The 19,461-nt window shown below is 42.1% G+C and overlaps 1 protein-coding gene across 1 annotated transcript in view; it reads right to left on the bottom strand.

The window, feature by feature from the left end:
- WDR70 (WD repeat domain 70) overlaps positions 1-19,461 on the bottom strand; it is a 255,372-nt gene that overhangs the window by 35,799 nt on the left and 200,112 nt on the right. The window contains exon 13 of the mRNA XM_014594000.3: positions 13,912-14,050. Coding sequence (XP_014449486.2) covers positions 13,912-14,050 — 139 coding nt within the window. The remainder of the gene's footprint in view (positions 1-13,911; positions 14,051-19,461) is intronic.

Raw genomic sequence — 19,461 nt, forward strand, 5'->3', positions numbered from 1 at the left:
CTTAAAATGCTAGTGTCTAAGCTTTCAAGCAGTAAAACACATACTAAAGGCCATTATAACTTAGCAAAATTAGGACTTTTCTGGTGAGGAACATGCCCACATCATATTACCTGACACATATTGAACTAACATCTGACTGTTCCACAGAGGTAAGGAGCATGATTAGGAGACTCCAGTGCAATGTGGGGGCTGGGAGACTCCAGTGCAATGTGGGGGCTGGGAGCAACAAACATCAGTTTGTTGGTCCCAGCCTCAGCATTACACCAGGCTCTTGAACCTGCTTCACTGGTTAGGGGGCAATATGGGGAGGGCTCCCAGCCCCTACACTCATTGAACAGGCTCTGGTGCAGTGCCAGGGCTGGGACTGACAACATTCCTAGCCCTTGTAGCACAGCACAATGTACTGGAGTCTTCAAGGGCTTTGGCACTTATGATGTTTTATTTAGAGCACAGTAAGCATTACCATGTGACAGCTCAGAAAACTTTCTAGCATGTAGTAAAGCTTAGTATGATCTAAACAAAACATGTCCTAAGTGTAACATGTGATGAGGCTCACACAATACACCTATAGTAGCCACAGTGCATCTACAGAGCAGCACAGACAGAGCCCAAAGACCCTTTTCTACCTCAATTATACTATTAAGTCAAACCCCATTTAATAAACCTGAATAACTCCTAACCAAACTTTGAGTTTGAACATCCCTTTATTGCAGGGGGGCTGGGGAGTCCTTAACACAGGGTTGGGCAATTATTTCAGGCGGACGGCCACTTACTGAGTTTTGGCAAGCCATTGAGGGCTACATGACAGGCAACCAGGGGCAGATACATATTAATTTTCTAACTTTTCTAAGAGCCCCATGGGCCAGATAGAATGGCCTGGTGGGCCGCATCTGGCCCCCGGGGCCACATTTTGCCCACTCCTGCCTTAACTTCATGTCTCTAGAGCTAGAACTGACAAGGGAAGAAAGGTGCAAGAAGGATTCATGGCATTTCCTTTCCCCCCTGCAACCCAATCAAACAGTAATGAATCCAATAATTAAATTCATAAGATTATGTTGCATAGATGTGTTATTCTACTTTAATGTATCATCAAGAACAGACCAATTAATAAGATTCTATTAGGTCTGCATAGCTATTGAAAAGTGAATGTAGGGAGCAGATTTGAAGACACATATTTTGCTCATCCTTCACTTGATGTCACACCACACTCACTGTAAAATTCTAAAAAATATATTCCATATTTGAATGAGTTATTTAGCGAGCAGAAAATTTTTGACTAAATTTGTTATTACAATTCACTTGTGATGCTGTATTCATAACAGATATTAGTCATATTTTGAAAATTCTTCTAATATATTATTGGTGGTCATGCTTCAGCATTCTGGGAACTTGAAATGAAATTAATATGAAAAAAAACCCCTCAATAAGATCTAAGTTTTCAGATTGGGAAATTTTTTTGTGAAGTTAGCCAGAGAGCACATTAAAAATCCTTACAAGGAGGGACACAGTCCAATCCCCGCCCCCCCCCCCCCCCCCTTTTAATCAGCACTGCAAAACAACTTTGGATAAACACATTTGGCTTAAAAATTTTTGTGCTTATTTTCTGATAAGAGACTGGATTTGAATTGGAACTAAACTAATCAGTTATTATTATTATCATCTGACTTAAAAGATGTATTTTGCCATAATCTGAACATCAAAATGTTTAACTTCTGAAGTGACCCCTAATAAACTAAAACCAGATTGCTGCTTATATGTAGAAAGCTCAGGAAATTCTATACTTTATAGCCATACTTGTTTTCTTTTTAAGTGAAAATTATCTTTGAATTTCCAGACTTTTTAAAAGTGAAGCACAATATTCATTTAAGGCTGGTAGGTTATGGTAAAAAGATTCTTTCAAACTGAACTCCAGATTTACAGAATTTTATCCAGGAATTATGTAAGCAGACAAGTATTAATAATACTTTGTATTTATCCTACATCTTTTAGACAGAAAGCTTGCAAAACCTAAGGATAGTAGACAGAGGATATTACATTTCTCAAAACTGAAACAGAGCCACTTTGAGGATGAAATGGAACAACTATTCTGCCACCATGTTTAAAAGATGAGGTGACAAATAACTGAACCAGATATTTTGAAAAGAGAAATCTAATGACCCAAACAGAAATCTGGCCAGGACATCTGAGTTAGTATCACAAATAAAATAAATTGTGCATAGAGGGACTTGCATAAGTTTAGCATTAAAAGCATGTCATGTTGCTTCTATGCAGTGCACTGAAAATCTACACCAAGATGAAAATACAAGGGTTCTGAAAGGTCACTGAAGTACAAACTCTGAAGTTAAAAATTCAATGAACTTTAATGGATGGTGCTGCAGTGACCACTGCTGCTTCTTCTGCCATCTGCCACCACTAAGACCAGTCCAAATCCATCATCTTTGGCAAGCAGCAGACCTTCTGAGACAACAGGTCAGGCTGGCAGATAGATGCCTCTGTCCCCCACAGAAGGGAGTCTCCAACCACCACCATCAGAGACTTCTGCTGGCAACGGTAAGGGGTTACAGGTGGGACTTCTGATCCTAAAATGGCAATCAGGGGGCAGGGCACCTGTTAAGGGGAGGAGCTTCTCTTGCAGCCCTCCACAGCTCACCAAAAGTTGTTAAGTGGCCCTCCAGCCAAAATAATTGCCCACCCCTGGACTAGATAATCTAGGGACATCCCTTCCAGCCTTACTTCTCTACGATTGGGTTTTGTAGATAACACGGTTTACATGTTTCCCAAAGAGGATGTTTTATGGAAATGCATTTTCTGGTATGTAACGCACTCTACAGACCTTTGGATAAAAGCCTCCTTGTCATGCAGGGGATCAGAGAAAAAAGATGGCTGTTGAAAGAAGTCATTCAAATAATTTCTTTTTTCCTACCAGGCATGATCTGTTGTCCTTCAGGTACAACTTACATGGTTGCTATAAGCCTTCAAAACTTATTCCAATTGCAGCTCACCAAATGCAAACCTTTTCTCACTGCTACTAGCTCCACTCCTAGAGGCAGCACATTAGTTAGAACTCTTTGAAAGCAAGTAAGAACAAGCAGAATTAATTTCATTCCTTAAACAGGACGCAGACTGGAAACTCACATATTTTAATGCAATACGGTTGATGAAACCCTGTCCAAGTCTGCTATTAAAGAGGTGGAAAGCTCATTCTAGGAATATACCATAAGATGTGTCAGCACACCAATGAGATAAGTTGTTCTGTGTCTGCCTGCACCAATGAGATAAGTTAAATGGCTATCTATAAAAATTATAAATAGTCAGTAGCATCCTACTAGAAGAGTAAACTCGAATATGTAAGAGAAGTCTCCCTTGCATTTGTTTGCCATATGTGAGTAATCAACTAGAGAAAGAAGTTTTGGTAATTGAGGGTTAATAAGCAAATAGAAGAAGGAACATACAAACACTAGACTTGGGATGTCGAAAGCACAACATCCCAACACAGCTATAGAGGGGGACACCATTACTAAGGCATACAGGTAAGTGAACATTCCTGAACTAGTGGCAGAAGTAGGCAGAAGTGCTGGGAGTATCCATACCAGTTTGCATGTTCACCATATAGCTCTAACTTGCTACAGCAAACATGAATTATTTAGGTTTTGAATGTGAAGCTTCCTTAATTTTAAAAACATGTCTTTTCAACCTTAGATGAAGTTTCTGTGAAGCAATTAGAAAGGTAGCCATATGACTGCTGTACCTGGAGTTGGATGAGAGTCAGATAGCTCCTGTGTGGCTTCCTCCTGTTTATTCCACAAAACTATTTTAATTTAACCATGGCCTTAAAATGTTAATTCAAAATAAGTGCAAAATTTGAGCACCTTCTTGCAGTTTGCTTTTAAGTAGACACACAACAAGATATACAACATCTTTTAAAACTTCAATTATATTAGACAATCAACTGCAGAAGAGGTGAGTGAAGTCTATAATGACAGAAATATTAAAAGTAGCTACTGAAGAGAGGAAGGAACTAGATAGGCAATGGATCAGAAAGATCCATGTTACAGAACAACATTCATAGACGATAAAGTCTCTGGGGCTGAACAAAGGGTTATTGATTCAGGAGATCAAATTAAACACTAATGGTATGCAATAAGTACAACAAATAAGAATTTCAATAACTTTCATTAAATTTCTCAAGAAGCTGCAAGGTCTCAGTTTGAAAGGTGAAATGCCAAACCTGAAGAGGTATTTCATGCTGGTGGGGGGAACCAACCCTCTGAAAAACATAACCTAATTTCAGGTTCTGTTTTGAACCCACAGGACAAAAAAAAAGTGACAGCAGGAACTGTTGCTAAGAAAATATTTTAGTTAGAAAAATAAAACCTTTCTTTCACAAGTGCCAACTTTGCTTTCTGCCTCGCTGGCCATGACGGTATGCAGCGAGGTCTGTTTGAATAGTGTCATTCTGATTTGCTGCACTTGGCCACCCATACAGTGAGATAAGCAGCATGCCAGCAGAAGAGATACCAAATGCAGAAAAAGACATTTTGACAGTGGTGGCTCGGCTCCATAATTACATACCACTACAACAGCAGCCAAGTGGGGCTCTTCTGACAAAGTGATTACTAATTATTTGTCTGAACTATAATTTTTATAAATGCCAACATGGTTGAAAGAATCCCAGCTTGTCAACATCACTAAGTAACTATGTAGCAAATTAATTTAGCACATGAAGGCAGTTTGACAAAAATTGTACTTTTAAGCTTCTAATACATTGTGTTATCCTGGTGAACCCTTGTTTATCTTTTTGCTGTTTAGTGCAGTGCCACCTATTTTTTTTCCAAAGAGATCTAAAACGTAATTATACAGTATTAACTTGGAAGTCTTCTACCTGCATATTAGCATGATTTTTTCAAGACACAATAAATTGATAAATTAACTTTGTCAATACAGGGTGCATCTACATGTGCACATTTACTGTGCAGTAACTGAAATGACTGTGCAGTATGGGCACATATCTACATGTGCATGCCTGTACTGCACAGTAAATATGGTAATTTATGCCAATTTGAGCATAAATTTGATACTTGCATCATGCAGGTACCCAATTTGTGCCCGATTAGTTACTGCATGGTAACAACGTGTAAATGCCTTACTGCCCAGTAACACTGTGTGTGGACTGACTTGGGACTAACTTTAGTCCCAAATCAGCCCACACACAGCATTAAGGCACCTTAACACCTGCATGTGTAGACACCGGCCTATTCCCGCTTACAGTAAATTTAAACTGATGTAAATGCACGTGTAGACACACCCACAAAATATGATTAATCAAGCCTGCTCCAATGCGCTGTAATTACAGTGTATTGGAGCAGCTTCCATGCACATCTAAAGGCACCCCATGTGTGAGAAGAAACCCCCACTTTTGTCCCATACACTCTGCAGAAACTGGGTATACACTTCCACATATTGTCCTTTATGCACATCCATCAGTTGAGGTGGCACACAATGGGCACACACACTCTCACAGTTCTGGTGAACATGCAACCTGGCATAGATACTACGAGCATTTCTGCCTACTTCTGCCACTAGTTCAGGAATGCTCACTCACCTGTATGCCTTAGAAATGGTGTCCTTCATCATGGCTGTGTTGGGACGTCCTGCTTGGGGTTAATCCACTACAGGTAAGTGGCCATTTTTGAACTTCTCTACCAACTCACAGTCCTTCTATTGAGCCATAAAGGTCTCACCATATTGTGCTACAATCCTCTGGTGAATTCTTATTTAAAATAAGAATGTATATTTGCCCATCAGGAGAGCACTAAGTTATGCAGTGCTGAATGCAAAATACCTAATAAAAAAAGTGATATCAGTATATCTTGAAAAATTAAATATACTTTAATATACACCCATGTAGTGTGTCGACAGAAGGCAGAACAGGATAGCACCTTACCCCACCCTAGCCACCTGTCTGTCTATGTAGCATACTGCAAGATTTGAATTAAACTATTTAACTTCCACTGACTTCACTGACAAGTTTTCCTATAAAAAGACAGTAAGAACTAGACTCTAGTCAAAATCACATTTTTTCACTTATTTGACTACTAGGAAACAGTTCTAATAATATGGAAGGCAAACTACCTTCTGAGTAAATGCAAGATGGGGCATTTTCAAACACCTATTTTGTTATAACTAAAGTTACAATTTTAGAATAAGGACTTTAGCCAAAAAATCCTATCATTATGGCAATGAAAGATGCAGTTAATTCTTCACGTAATCCTCAAATGTCTACTGAAAACTCCTGCAACACCTACTGTGATGTGGGAGAAGATGAGGGCATGACAGGACTTTAGAGTTATAATCCCTGTTGTAGCAGAAAATGAGGTGACAATTTACCTAACAAGAAAAAAACAATTTTAGTACTGTAACTTTTTTTGCTAGATATTTTGCATTCTAAACAGCACACAACATATTTGTGATATGGATATATGGGTCTTTGGATATATATGCTCTCTTGATGAGCAAATATAAGTTCTCATTTTAAATGAAAAAGATACTTTTTTTTTTTTTTTTTTAAGAACCACCATGCCAAGAGCTTCTAAAAGTCAAAATAATTAAATATTTATATTTAAAAAAAGATTTAAAGCTTAGTACAATGGGTCACAGTGGAAAAGCCCTTTAATATATTGCTTTATAAATAATAAATGATGCAGTTTGAGGTCAAGGAAAGAAATACTGCAATACTAGATCAACTGTGCATAAAGGATACTTTAAGGTTCGTCTTCCCTATTCCCTTTTTCCTCACTTTCCTTAATTTAAAAAAGAAAGTTTATCTGTAGCTTGAATAATAGATTGAAAACCCTTGAGAAAATCTTTGGAGACATATTTGTAAATGTTCAAATGATATACCATTTATTTATAATTAAGAAAAGGAGAAGATGTTCAAGAATTTTCTTAAATAAAAAACATTTCCTAAAACAACACTGCCAACACACACACACACACACACACACACACACACACACACACACACACTTACTTTAAAAAATATTTTTCACCAAAGGAAAATGGTTTGCTGTTGTTAAATTATTCTTAAAAGAGCTCATTTTTTGGTCTCAAACTTTTTTATTAATTCTAAAATATTACATACTTAATCTTTCATTTTAAAATAATAGAAATGTGTCTAATACACAGTTTTTCTTTTAGGGGCTTCCGCATACTTAGTCCTAACAAGCTAAACCTCACTTCCTTTTTATACTGGTAAAATGATTGTTCCCCTGTTGGAGCCTAAGTGCCAATATTACCCCTCTCTGTTGTAAGGACAGATACTGATGTCATTTTAACCAGGATATACAAATCGAGAGCAGACACGCAAGAGAGAGCTATGTGCTAGGCTGCAGCTGTATTCGTTTAACATTAGAGAATACCATGTACTCACTCACTCTCAGGGCGTTGTTGCATGGTAATTTTTGGGCAGCTCTTGGAGCTCTTCACCCTGGATTATCCTCACATTAACACCTTAATTTTAACCACTAGTTATGCAGCTCAAAGTTGTGCCACTTTTAATACCGTCTCCCACAACATTCTCACAAGCAAGCTAAGGAAATACAGCTTGGATGAATGGACTGTAAAGTTGATAGAAAACTGGCTGGATCATCCAGCTCAAAGGGCAGTACTAATGGCTCAATTTCTAGTTGGCAGCCATTATTAAGTGGTGTGACAAGAAGCCCCTTCTTGCAGAGACCTAGCACACTCCTTGCATGGGTGTGGCAAGGCTTGGAGCAAGCCAGAAAGCTGAACTGGCTTTCTGTAGGAGAAACCTAGAAACTACATCTACACATCAATTGAGCCAAGTGTCACTAAAGAAAACAAAAGAACTAAAATATCCACTTCAAAGCAAAGCCTGTAAGAGACAAGAAAACCCAAGGTGCATTGAAAACAGGACTTAAATATATCCTGGTAAACAAATTCCCCCTTTGATTAAAACCTATTTCCCAAAGCAAGCTTCCCATATTGGTCTAAAGTTTATGCTAAATCAGTCTACTGCATTTAATCTAACTCACTTATTGACCCCAGTGGCCGTTAATCCTCACTACCTCACATTCACATTTATTAAGGTATATTTCTTTTTATATTTCATCTGTCTCATCTTTACCCTGGCATTCTGTATTTTATATTTTATACCTTTTAACAAATATATTTTCCTTTAAAGTAAAGTCATACCTTGTATTACTAGAACTACTATTGTAAGAATGCATTGGAATTGTAGTCACTAGAATTGCATTGCTGCATTGGAGCTGGTTTCCTGAATGAATGGGAGAGAATCTGAGTGAGTGATTAAGTAATAGGCAGAGCCAGCTGCAGTTACAAGTTAACAAACAGCAATTAACAGCTCTGATACACAGACTGACAGGAGGAAGGTATCCAGTTTGAGTTAATCAACATTGGAGACTGATTCCTGGAACTGAGCACCCACCCTATTGACTATTCCTGAAACCCATGACAATACAGCCATTAAGTCAATCGAGTCAAGGGTGGACTCCTGAAACTGCACTATCAGATGGAACCCCAGTGACTGTGACTGACAGCTGTCATGTACTACTCAAGGCACACATAGGACGGCGACCTCCATACTAGGCAGCTAAGATCATGCTGGCGAATCACAGAAGTCTGCCAGAGAAGGGATAAAAGGCAGTGCAGCGTGACCCCCAGTGGCGCCCTCTCATCCAGCACCTGACCTACTGAGACAAAAGGACAAGCAGGCAACCCCCTTCTGGAGAAGACATTGCCTTAGAGGAAGCTGACCACTGACAGCAGACTCCAGCGCCCCAGATAGGTATAAACCAACATTGGTGTTACACTACTTAATTGCAGCAATTGTGTGTGTCAGTGTGTATTAAGGTGGCCAGTACCCATCATAACTTAAAGTTTGCGTTTATGATTTTTATTAAAGCTTCACATCCTGTCTAATAAACTAGAATTTATGATGATCCTGTGAGTTGGTCCTTTGTAGCCAATAGTCCTAGGGGTTAGTTTTGGGGCCTGTCTTGTTCAATATCTTCATCAAGGACCTGGAAGGTGGGATAGAGTACACCCTCAGCAAGTTTGCTGATGACACCAAGCTGGGGGATAGTAGTAGATACGCTGGCGGGTAGGGCTAGGATTCAGAGAGACCTTGACTGGACAAAAAAAAAAAGAAATCTCATGAGGTTCAACAAGGACAAGTGCAAGTACTGCATTTAGGATTACATCTGCCAGCTCCTATAAGAATACACATGCAGCAAAATCATTGCCACTTTAAACCTGTTTCAGAGTTAAAGTTACAGGTATTTAGCTAACTTGTATTGCCTCAGCAGCAGACATGCATAATACCATATTTATCTGAATTTAAGGTGACCCCCCAATAATTTGATTCTATATGTGTAAAATTTATATATTTGTTATAATTTTTCATGCATAGAGTCCAATTATTATGCTGCAGGTGGGCAGGTAGTGGGAGGCAGGGTGAAGTAGCTTGCCCCTGCTTCTGCCTTCCCTCATCACCTCTACCTCCTGCCTATGCGCCCCCACAGCCTCAGGCTTCCCCTCCCCTATCTTCCTCCTCTGTTCCCTCTCCTGTCCCTTCCCCTCCAGCCTCTGCTTCATGCTGCTACCCACTTACCCTTGCTCTGCGCCAGCAGACTTTCTCCTCATTCTGTCTGGGGCATGGAGCACAGGCCCAGCCTAAGCTCCAAGGTAGCCCTGTGGGCTGTGTGCTGCTGCTATAAGGCTGGATTGGGGTCATACTCTATGCCCAGGGCTGCAGTGTGGATGGAGCCTGCCAGCACAAAGCAAATGTAAGAGGGGGGAGAGGGAGAGAGGCAGATGGGGAAGTGAAGGCTGTGTGCAGGGAGATGCAGGGAAGAGGCTGCAGGGTGGATGCAGCAGGATGTAGAAGCTATGGCCCTGACTCCAGGTAGCTGCCTGCCCTGACACCACCCTTGTATTAGATTCTAAGATGAATGGCTCCCCCATCCCCATGTTAAATGGGGAAGAAAACCTCATTTTAGAATAAAATAAATATGGTAGTTAAATCAGAACAGCCTATGCATACTTCCCAACAACTACTGCTCTTCAGGTTGTAAAGAAGTTAACAATTACACTTGTCCATAGCCTTATAGGAGCACGAGGCTTTTGAAAAGCCTGAGAGAGATTAAATAGGCAGGAGTAAGGTGGCGTATGAGAGTCAATCATCTGACCCCATCCCTTGTCAGACCAGGGGAAGGGAAAAAGAACAACCCTTGACTTTTGTATATTTCTACTCCTGTATGAGCTGTTCTCTGTGTTTGGCTCAAGTCTGCGTATACCCCACTGAATTCTGTGGATGAAGTATCCTGCTTGAGACAAATTACCTGCTGGAATGAACTTCACAAAGAATCCTGTAATGTTTTACCATACACACTTTGATTCACTAAAATAAACAATAAAAAATGTTTTGCCTTTCAGCAACCTCTTATAAAGATGGAATGTGACTTCAGAATATCCTTGAACTTCTTAGTTTAATTAAGAAAATAACATTACGCTCTTACCACATCTCAGGAGTATGAATGCTTCTTATGGAAATATGGGATTAAGTCAAAAGGAAGAGGACTACTGCATCAGGACTGAAATACTGAGATACAGATGTGTGGGCTGGACAGAGCAAGTCCTTGTTTCTTAAAAACTGTAGGAGCTTGATATTGACTGAAGGCTGGACTGTAATTTAGATCACGTAGGGGAAAACTTATGGGGTTTAGTTCAATTGCCATTCACAGGGAAAGCTTTCACCATTTCTTACTGATGGATCAGTGTCAGGGCAATGAATACATTGTGTAGACACTGGACCAGAGTAAAGGTTACAACAGAGTGCACATGAGCAATGCAGGGTTAAAGGATTCAAAAGAGAATATGCATAGGCCCTCAAGAAAGGAGATGGCCTGCCAGTTTGAGATGATGGTATGTTCAGCACCATGTGTATTCACCAGTGCTTGGTTTTAATTCAGCAAGGACTTGCTGTCTATGCCACAAATTTGCCTTCTGGGCAGGAAATCATAGTCCCCTTTTTTGGGTCACAGGAGTTAGGAATCCGTACAGCACAATTTAGTCATAGTCAGAAAGTATCTTTAAAAAAAACCCCAAAACAGTACATGCAAAAAACCAAAATGAATATTCTGTATTTTGCAGAACAGCAGAGCTGAAACAGGCTGGCTATTAAGTGCACTAATAAAACCACAGAGTTGTACTTTAGCTGTTTTGAAGCAATAATGTGCTTTCCCATGAAAACTTAAAAGGAAAGGTGGAAAAAGGTTTGCATGGTGGAAAGGAATGTCAGACACTAGTTTGGTCAAACATTCCCATTAAATATATCTCCATTATCTACCAGGTTCATTTATAGGCCAAATGCACTGGGTATTTACCAAGAAGTTTTAAGATTAGGTTTGCAGCCCTCGAGCATTTTCTGTTTGCTGGAACTTCATAAAAACCTATTAGTGAAGTAAAACTATATGATACTGTATTTATTATCCGTGTAGTCTAAATTTTCTACACAACAATATCTTTCTTAATTTTTATTTCCCATTACTTACATTATACCACCCTATCTGGTTTAAAATTGCCCTCAATTATTGCCCTGCTATTTTCACTTCATAGTTGTAATAAATAGCTTATAATGCAATTTTTCTTCAAAAGCCTGGCTAAATCCTGCTGGAAGTCTTGGAGACTACTTGCAGGAGCCAGGGTAGCAGATCTGGTTTTTTGTCACTAATATTCCTGAATTCATGCTCTCTTTTAACATATTTGCATACTTGCAAAACATGTAACTTGCTGATGTAAGCAGTAATAAACACAAAATAAACCTGGAAATAGTAGAATAAATAAAAAAATAAAAGAGAGCTAGTAGACAATTTTTGTATTATATAGCAGATAAAGTAAAGCCCTGGGCAACACTACATGTTTATCTTTAATTTAACTGATAATTTTCTATTTGCATTTTTAAGTTACTGTAGGGAAAAAATGATAACTATGACAGTTCAGTAGAAAGCCTATAAATAACTAATACTGAACTGCTGAAAGAATTCTTCTATAAAACACACACACAGGATATTAATCTGTCACTTTATAAGACAACAATCTTTCCAACAAACAGTATGTACTAGTTGTAAACTGCTGAAGCTCCAAATGTCTTTAAAATCCATTCATTTTTCAACATTCCTTAATTTGTTTATACTTTACTTCCATTGCAAATCAAGATAACCAAAGAGAGAATGCTAATTAGAAAGTACTGATATATATACAATTAAAGACACTAAGAAAACTGATTATTTTTATTTAATCAGTTAGGTTCCGATCCCTGATCCCAAAATTGTGTCCCCTGCTATGCGTGCTAGGAACGTGTGCCAGGGGCATTATACCCATGCTTTACTCTATACAGAGTACATAGATCCATTGTAGGCAATTAATTGCTCATATTCTTGTTTCTCTGACTGGATTTCTATTCTTGGGTCACTGCTCTCAAAATGCATAACAAACTAAAATCATATATAAAATCTCTGTCCCTTTGAAAGAGCAGAATCTCCCAATTTTGAGATCGACTGCCAGTGTACCCCACCTAGAACATCCTGTAAAAGTGTTCAGAGGATGAGGAAAAATGAACAACTTCCAATAACAGACTTAAAGATTACGAAAGGATGCAAGTGTCAGTAAAAAGCTTCAGTTCCTGAAAGTAGTTCCTTTTCTAGCTCAACACTTGAATGAATTACTAGAAATCTAGTCACATGATATTTTAGAGGCAGATTAAGAAAGCTAGTTCTCTCTTCTAAAAGGCATCACATTATCTGGAATCCCACACCTGTAGAATACAGACTGAAAGCTCAAGTAAAATATCAACAGACACTTTCTCATAGCCACTGGAAAGGAACTTCTCTTCAACTACCAGATGGCTAGGCGCCCATCATAAACCATTCAAACCTTCACTCCCATTAGCTTCAGATACAGTTTCAATAGAGCTTCTGTGCCACTTCAGCTTTCCCCCTCCCATGTCATTACAGAAAGACTTCTCTCAATACCTTTTGCCTCCTGTACATTTAGACCTGTAGGCTGGAAATAGACTTTGATATCCTAGAGAGGCATTTTAATTTTGTCTCAGAAAAAGGTAAGGTCCAGAAGTCTTTAAGAAAAGGCAGAAGAAATATATTCTGGCTGGTCTTAGGAAAACTGGGACCCAACAGTAAGGATCTAATCAACATTACCTTTAGAAAAAATCTTTAATTAAAAAAATCCATTATGATACAATCCCTGCAAGCAGAATATCTGTTTTATGTAAAAAAAAAAAAAAAAAATTCCCCCCAAACTTCACTCATCTTTCTGCTTTAACATTTTTGATTTCCAAGTACTTCCAAAGAAATGACTGACAGAACAAATTCAGCCTCAGGCAGATTTCACTATGAGAACGAGCAGGAAGAAAAAAACAGGATTTGATGGAGAAAATCCTTGTTCAAATATCAGTTTTGGCATAAATGAACTCCCACAGGAACAATTTTATTAAGCTGTGCCAGTGACAACTTGTATGAATCAGCAGATGGGTCAACAGACAGGTGCCTGTCAGAGAACAGAGAAACAATGAGCTGGTTGCTGGCCCAGTGAGACATACAACTGGTCCTTGATATTGTAATTCAACCACACTAGATGCCTAATATCTGGTACAGAGAAAAATCAGTTCCAGAGTTTCTTCTACATCTGACCACAGCCATCTACATTCGTCCCTGTAAACACCGTTCTAGTGAATAGAGATTGTCTTCACTGTAGCATTATGTTCTTTCCTTCTGCATGTGTAAAATACAAAACAGCCCACTAGATTTCATTTATATTGTCAATTTGTTCTTAAAAGAAAAATAAAATACATACAGCATCTGTGACATCTATTTCATACACCTTCTGGAATGTCTCTCGTTCAAAGAAAATAAGCTTCCCATTGCCACCTCCTTTCTTCACAGAAGTTCCTGTAACAAGTATCTTATCATCTGGGCTGAAACAGCAATCTGCCCTGTAGGAAAAAAAAAAAAGTGAATGTTGGGCATACCCGTGATGTGTTAGACACATCATTACAAGAACAGTTGAAGAAATCCTCAAAAAATCCTTTTAATCTTCTTTTAGCCATAAAATGCTTTCATAATAATCAATGGCTTAACTAAATGTCTATAACTTAGTCTTCTAACTAAAATATCTATAATTACAGCTGTGCGCAAAGTGTCCAAAATTGGCAAAACCAATGAAAATTCCTTCCTTGCAGAAACTTTATCCAGAATTCAGGACTGGAAACATGTAAACAAACAGTATTTTCCAAATCTGGTAATCATCATTCTGTAAATAAGTAGGTTAAGAAATCTGTTTTCACCAGTGAAATAGTCTAACTGGCAATTTGTAATTGTAAGTAGTTGTAAACAGTTTTTCAACCTTCTCCTGTCTCCCTTTATCCAGGTAGTAAAAATGAACTTCAGCAATTCCTAATCTGGAGATGTTATTTTCAAGCTGTTTGATCTGACTGTGCCTACAACTATACGTAGGCTGTCACAACACATCAAAATGAAAAAACGCAGTAACCACCCCACAACAGGGGTGTCAAAGATTCAGCTCACAGAGCCCTTTCATCCAGCCCATGGTGAAGCCATGGGTCTTGGAGTGGACCCACACACAGCATATGGCTGTGTGTATTTTGTCTCTACCCACTTATCTATTGCCAAGACTGAGTAGCAAGCTACAGAATGGCATTCAGAAGGGCTGCCTTGGATGGGACAGATTGGTGCAAAATGTCCACTGGTGAATCCATAGGCATGCATTCACAACAAAAGGACTTAAAGAATCTGATGAAGACAGGAAGAAATGAAATTCTCGCTTGACTGGAAATATAGACAAATTCATTTGATGGTTATAGTTCCCTGGGCCAGAATAGCGAAATTGGGAATACAAATGCGGAATTCCCCTGTGGCCAGTTAAGAAAGCTAGTGGAATCATGTCGGCACCACATAAAATAATTTCCTTTGGGAGTTAGAGAATGACAACCTAAGACACTGGAACAAGGGGGTAGAATCTACTTGACCCTTGGTGCCAGCGTGAGAACTCAAGAAGATAGAATAAAGTGTCCTTTAAAGAGAGAAGAGACAGTATTACATGATGGATCAGAAGTTGGGCTGAAGTCAGTTGTGGAGGGGCTGAAATTCCAGATGACGGTGGTACTAGAGGTGCTGTAGTTCACAAATGGAGGTGGAATTAGGCATGGCAGTCTGAATCATGATGCTGGACCACACAGAGAAGGAAGACAATGTTAATTTTGACTACCTTTTGTATGTCTTAGGATGACTGGCTCCAGTGGGGTAATCATCTCAGCTTTGACAGGTATTGGTGGAACCAAGGACTCCAAGACCTGTGTTCAATGAGCTTCATCAACAGCTCTATTTGAACAGACATGATCAAGGCCATGAGGTGAGGCAAGGATAGGCAGCCACAATGTTCCACAAACATCTCTCAAATTCCTACAAAATCAGGTGCCACTGGCTCTGTATGACCCAATTTTTCCCTCACTAGCACATATGATTCCAAAGGCAAGATGGTGCCTTGTGACTTGCTCTTTTTCTCTAGCTGGTGATCAGCCCCTATGTTGGTTTTGGGTAATAGTTCAATGACAGTGCCAAAGAGCCCCTAGGACCTCCAATGAGCCCTGGCCTGCCTGCAGGTAAGCAGGGGCCCACGGTGGGTGGGACTAGCCAACGTAGCCAGCTGGGGGCTGGCTGAGTTGGAGGCGGGAAAAGTCATGCCCCCTCTGGCTCCTACTTCGCCCAGCCCCCCAAGGAGCTGTGTGACCGGAGCCTCGTGAACAGGCTGCGCAAACAGGCGCGCTCCTGGGCCTGGCGCACAAGTTAGCATAGGAGTTTGTGTAGGAGGGTGTGCAGAAAAGCCCAAGGCCCTGCCTGTGAGCCCCCTAGGGTAGGCAGTCCCAGCCACAGCCGGCCTACCAGTGACATGCTGTGGATGGGCATGCGCTGCGCGCCCCCCCCCCCTCCCCCACTCTGGTGCCTCAGAGGCCTCCACCCAGACGGAGCCCATGGTTCCGGGCTCCACGCAGATGGAGCCCCTGGCTCTTGGCTGCCTGTAATTTTTTCAGGCTCTGGGGCCTGGGACCATGGCCACATCCCCTTGTGAGGTCTGCTCCCTCGGAGTCTCTGGCGCACCAGCTGGAGGAGCTCTAGGCTGCAGTCCAGAGACTGTGTGCCATCAGAGACTGTGAGTAGGAGATTGACTCCTATTACCAGGCCCTTCTTCCCTGGGAGGCAGAGGGTAGACCACGGTCTCCCTCCAGGACAAGGGAGGACTTGGGGACCTCCCATTCTGTCCAGGCAAGGGGTTGGACCAAGGTGGTCAAGGACCCCAAGGCCCACCACACCAAGGTCCCTGCCCCGCTGAAGCTTTGCAACAGGTACAAACCTCTTGCAGCCCCAGCAGAGCCTACTAAGATGCCAGCTCCTGAAGGCAACACAGGCTCTACTGTAGCTACCACCCCCGCTCTCCCTAAGACAAAATGCAAAGTGTTTGTCATGGGAGACTCCATCTTGAGGGGGACTGAGGGGACAATCTGCCGTCCTGACCCCTTAGCCCGGGAAGTCTGTTGCTTCCTGGGAGCCCAAATCTGAGACATTGTGGAGAAGATCCTTGAACTCCTCCAGTCCTCTGACCACTACCCTATGCTCTCCTTATCCATGTGGGCACAAATGACATGGCTCAGAGTGCTCCCAGCTGGGTCATGAAGCACTACAGGGATTTGGGAGTGGGGCTAAAGGGTCTGGGAGCACGGGTGGTGTTCTCATCGATCCTCCCAGTCTTGGGCTATGGGCTGAAGAGGGAGAGGAAGATCCAGGTAGTGAACCAAAGACTGCGACGCTGGTGTCATTGGGAAGGCTTTGGCTTCCATGACCACACTCCACTCTTTGGAGAGAGAGGCAGTGAGCTGCTGGGAAGGGACAGCCTCCACCTCTCTCCACTGGGGAGGAAGCTCTTCTCAGCCAGACTGGCTGACCTGCTCCATCGGGCTTTAAACTAAGCCCGCTAGGGGATGTGGGGACTACCACCACTTCTGGCTTGCTGAGCAACCCTTTCAGAGCCAGCAGGCCAGGGCAATTAAGGGATCCCACTCCTGCCCCAGCCCTGGAACGAACTGTAGGCAGGGTAAGGACCCCCAAGGGGACACTTGCATGCCTGTACATGAATGCCAGAAGCTTGGGGAATAAACAGGAAGAACTTGTCCTCTTGCTAAACACAAATAATTATGATGTCACAGGGATAACAGAGACCTGGCGAGATGTCACCCATGACTGGGCCACAGGTATAGACGGCTATACCCTGTATAGGAGAGATAGAGTGGACAAAAGGGGCGTGGGTGTAGCTCTCTCTGTCAAGGAAAGCTATGCGTACCTGCAAGCCGACATTGGCACCCAGGGTGAATGATTTGAGACCCTCTGGGTTAAAATCTGTGGGGAACACGGCTCAGGGGACACAATGATGGGAATCTATTACAGACCCCCTACCCAGGATCAAGACCTCGACCAGGAGTTTGCCAGGGAGTTGACTGAGGGCACATGCTCCCCATGCATGGTTGTCATGGGAGACTTCAACTACCCAGACATGGTGTGGGAAGAGCGCTCGGCCAAATCCGAGTGATCGCAAAGCTTTCTTTCATGCGTGGATGAGCTCTATCTGACACAAGACGTCTACAGGCCAACGAGAGGTAAAGTGTTGCTCGATCTGGTACTGGCAACTGGAAACGACCTAATCAGTGACCTAATGATCGAAGGGAAGCTGGGTGACAGTGACCAAGAGCTGATCACCTTCACTATCTGACATAAAGCTGGCAAGTCAGTCAGTAATACAGAAGTCCTTGACTTCAGGAAAGCTGACTTTGACAAGCTAAGGAGGCTTGTCAGAGAGGGCCTCAAGGGCCACAACCCAAAGGAGAGGGGAGTCCAGGATGAGTGGTTGCTCCTAAAGGGAGCAATCCTGGATGTGCAAGCAAAGTCTATCCCATCTTGGAGGAAAGGCAGCAAAAGGGAACAGCAGCCCCCCTGGCTCTCCAGGGAACTAGCGGACCTCCTGCATCTTAAAAGAAAGACCTGCAAGGGATGGAGGACTGGATCCGCCACCAAGGAGGAATACTCTGCACTGGTCGGACCTGCAGAGACCAAACTAGGAAAGCCAAGGCTGCGATGAAACTCCAGCTAGCTACAAATATCAAGGACAATAAAAAGTCCTTTTTTAGATGTGGGGAGCCAGAGGAAAAGCCAGGGCAACATTGGACCCCTGCTAAACCAGATGGGACAACTGACAGGAAAAAGCAAAGCCCAGGAAAAAGCGATGCTCAGGAAAAAGCAAACTTGCTTAATGGGTACTTTGCACCAGTTTTCCACTAGTCCCATGGGATGCCCCTGCCCACTACAGGACAGGGAGGCCTGGGGGAGGGAGATTCCTTACCCTCCATCACTGCTGACCTCGTGAAGGAACACCTTGACAGGCTGGACACCTTCAAGTCAGCTGGCCCTGATGGTTTACACCCAAGGGTACTTAAAGAGTTGGCAAGCATCATAGCTCAGCCCCTGACTTGGATCTTTGAGAACTCCTGGTGCTCTGGTGAAGTGCCCAAAGATTGGAAGAAGGCCAATGTGGTGCCTACCTTCAAGAAAGGGAGGAAAGTGGATCCGGCAAACTACAGGCCCATCAGCCTGACCTCTGTCCTGGGAAAGGTCTTGGAAAAGATTATCAAAGAGGCCATCTTTAACAGACTGGCTGACAGCAACATCCTGAGGGACAGCCAGCACGGGTTTTTTGCGGGTAGGTCTTGCTTGACCAATCTCATTTCCTTTTATGACCAGGTGACCTGTCACCTGGACAAGGGGGAAGAGATTGATGTCACATATCTTGACTTCAAAAAAGCCTTCAATCTGGTATCCCATGATTACCTGTTGGCAAAACTGGCTAACTGCGGCCTCGGCCTCACCACGATCTGCTGGCTGGGTAACTGGCTCCGCGGTAGGACCCAGAGGATGGTGGTGGACGGAAGTCAATCATCGTGGAGTGTTGTGACCAGTGGGGTCCCTCAAGGCTCTGTCCTAGGGCCTATACTGTTTAACATCTTCATCGATGATGTGGACACTGGTGTCAGAAGTAGACTGGACAAGTTTGCCAATGGCACCAAACTCTGGGGTAAAGCATCCACACCTGAGGACAGGAGGGTGATCCAGGCAGCCCTTGACAGGCTCAGGAAATGGGCAAAAAATGCAAGGTTCTCCACCTTGGGAGGAAAAACCTGCAGCATGCTTATAGGCTTGGCAGTGCTACGTTGGTTAGCACTACAGACGAAAGGGATTTGGGGGTCATGATTGACCACAAGATGAACATGAGCCTTCAATATGA

This window comes from Alligator mississippiensis, chromosome 3 (genome assembly GCF_030867095.1).
Source record: "Alligator mississippiensis isolate rAllMis1 chromosome 3, rAllMis1, whole genome shotgun sequence".
NCBI lineage: Eukaryota > Metazoa > Chordata > Crocodylia > Alligatoridae > Alligator > Alligator mississippiensis.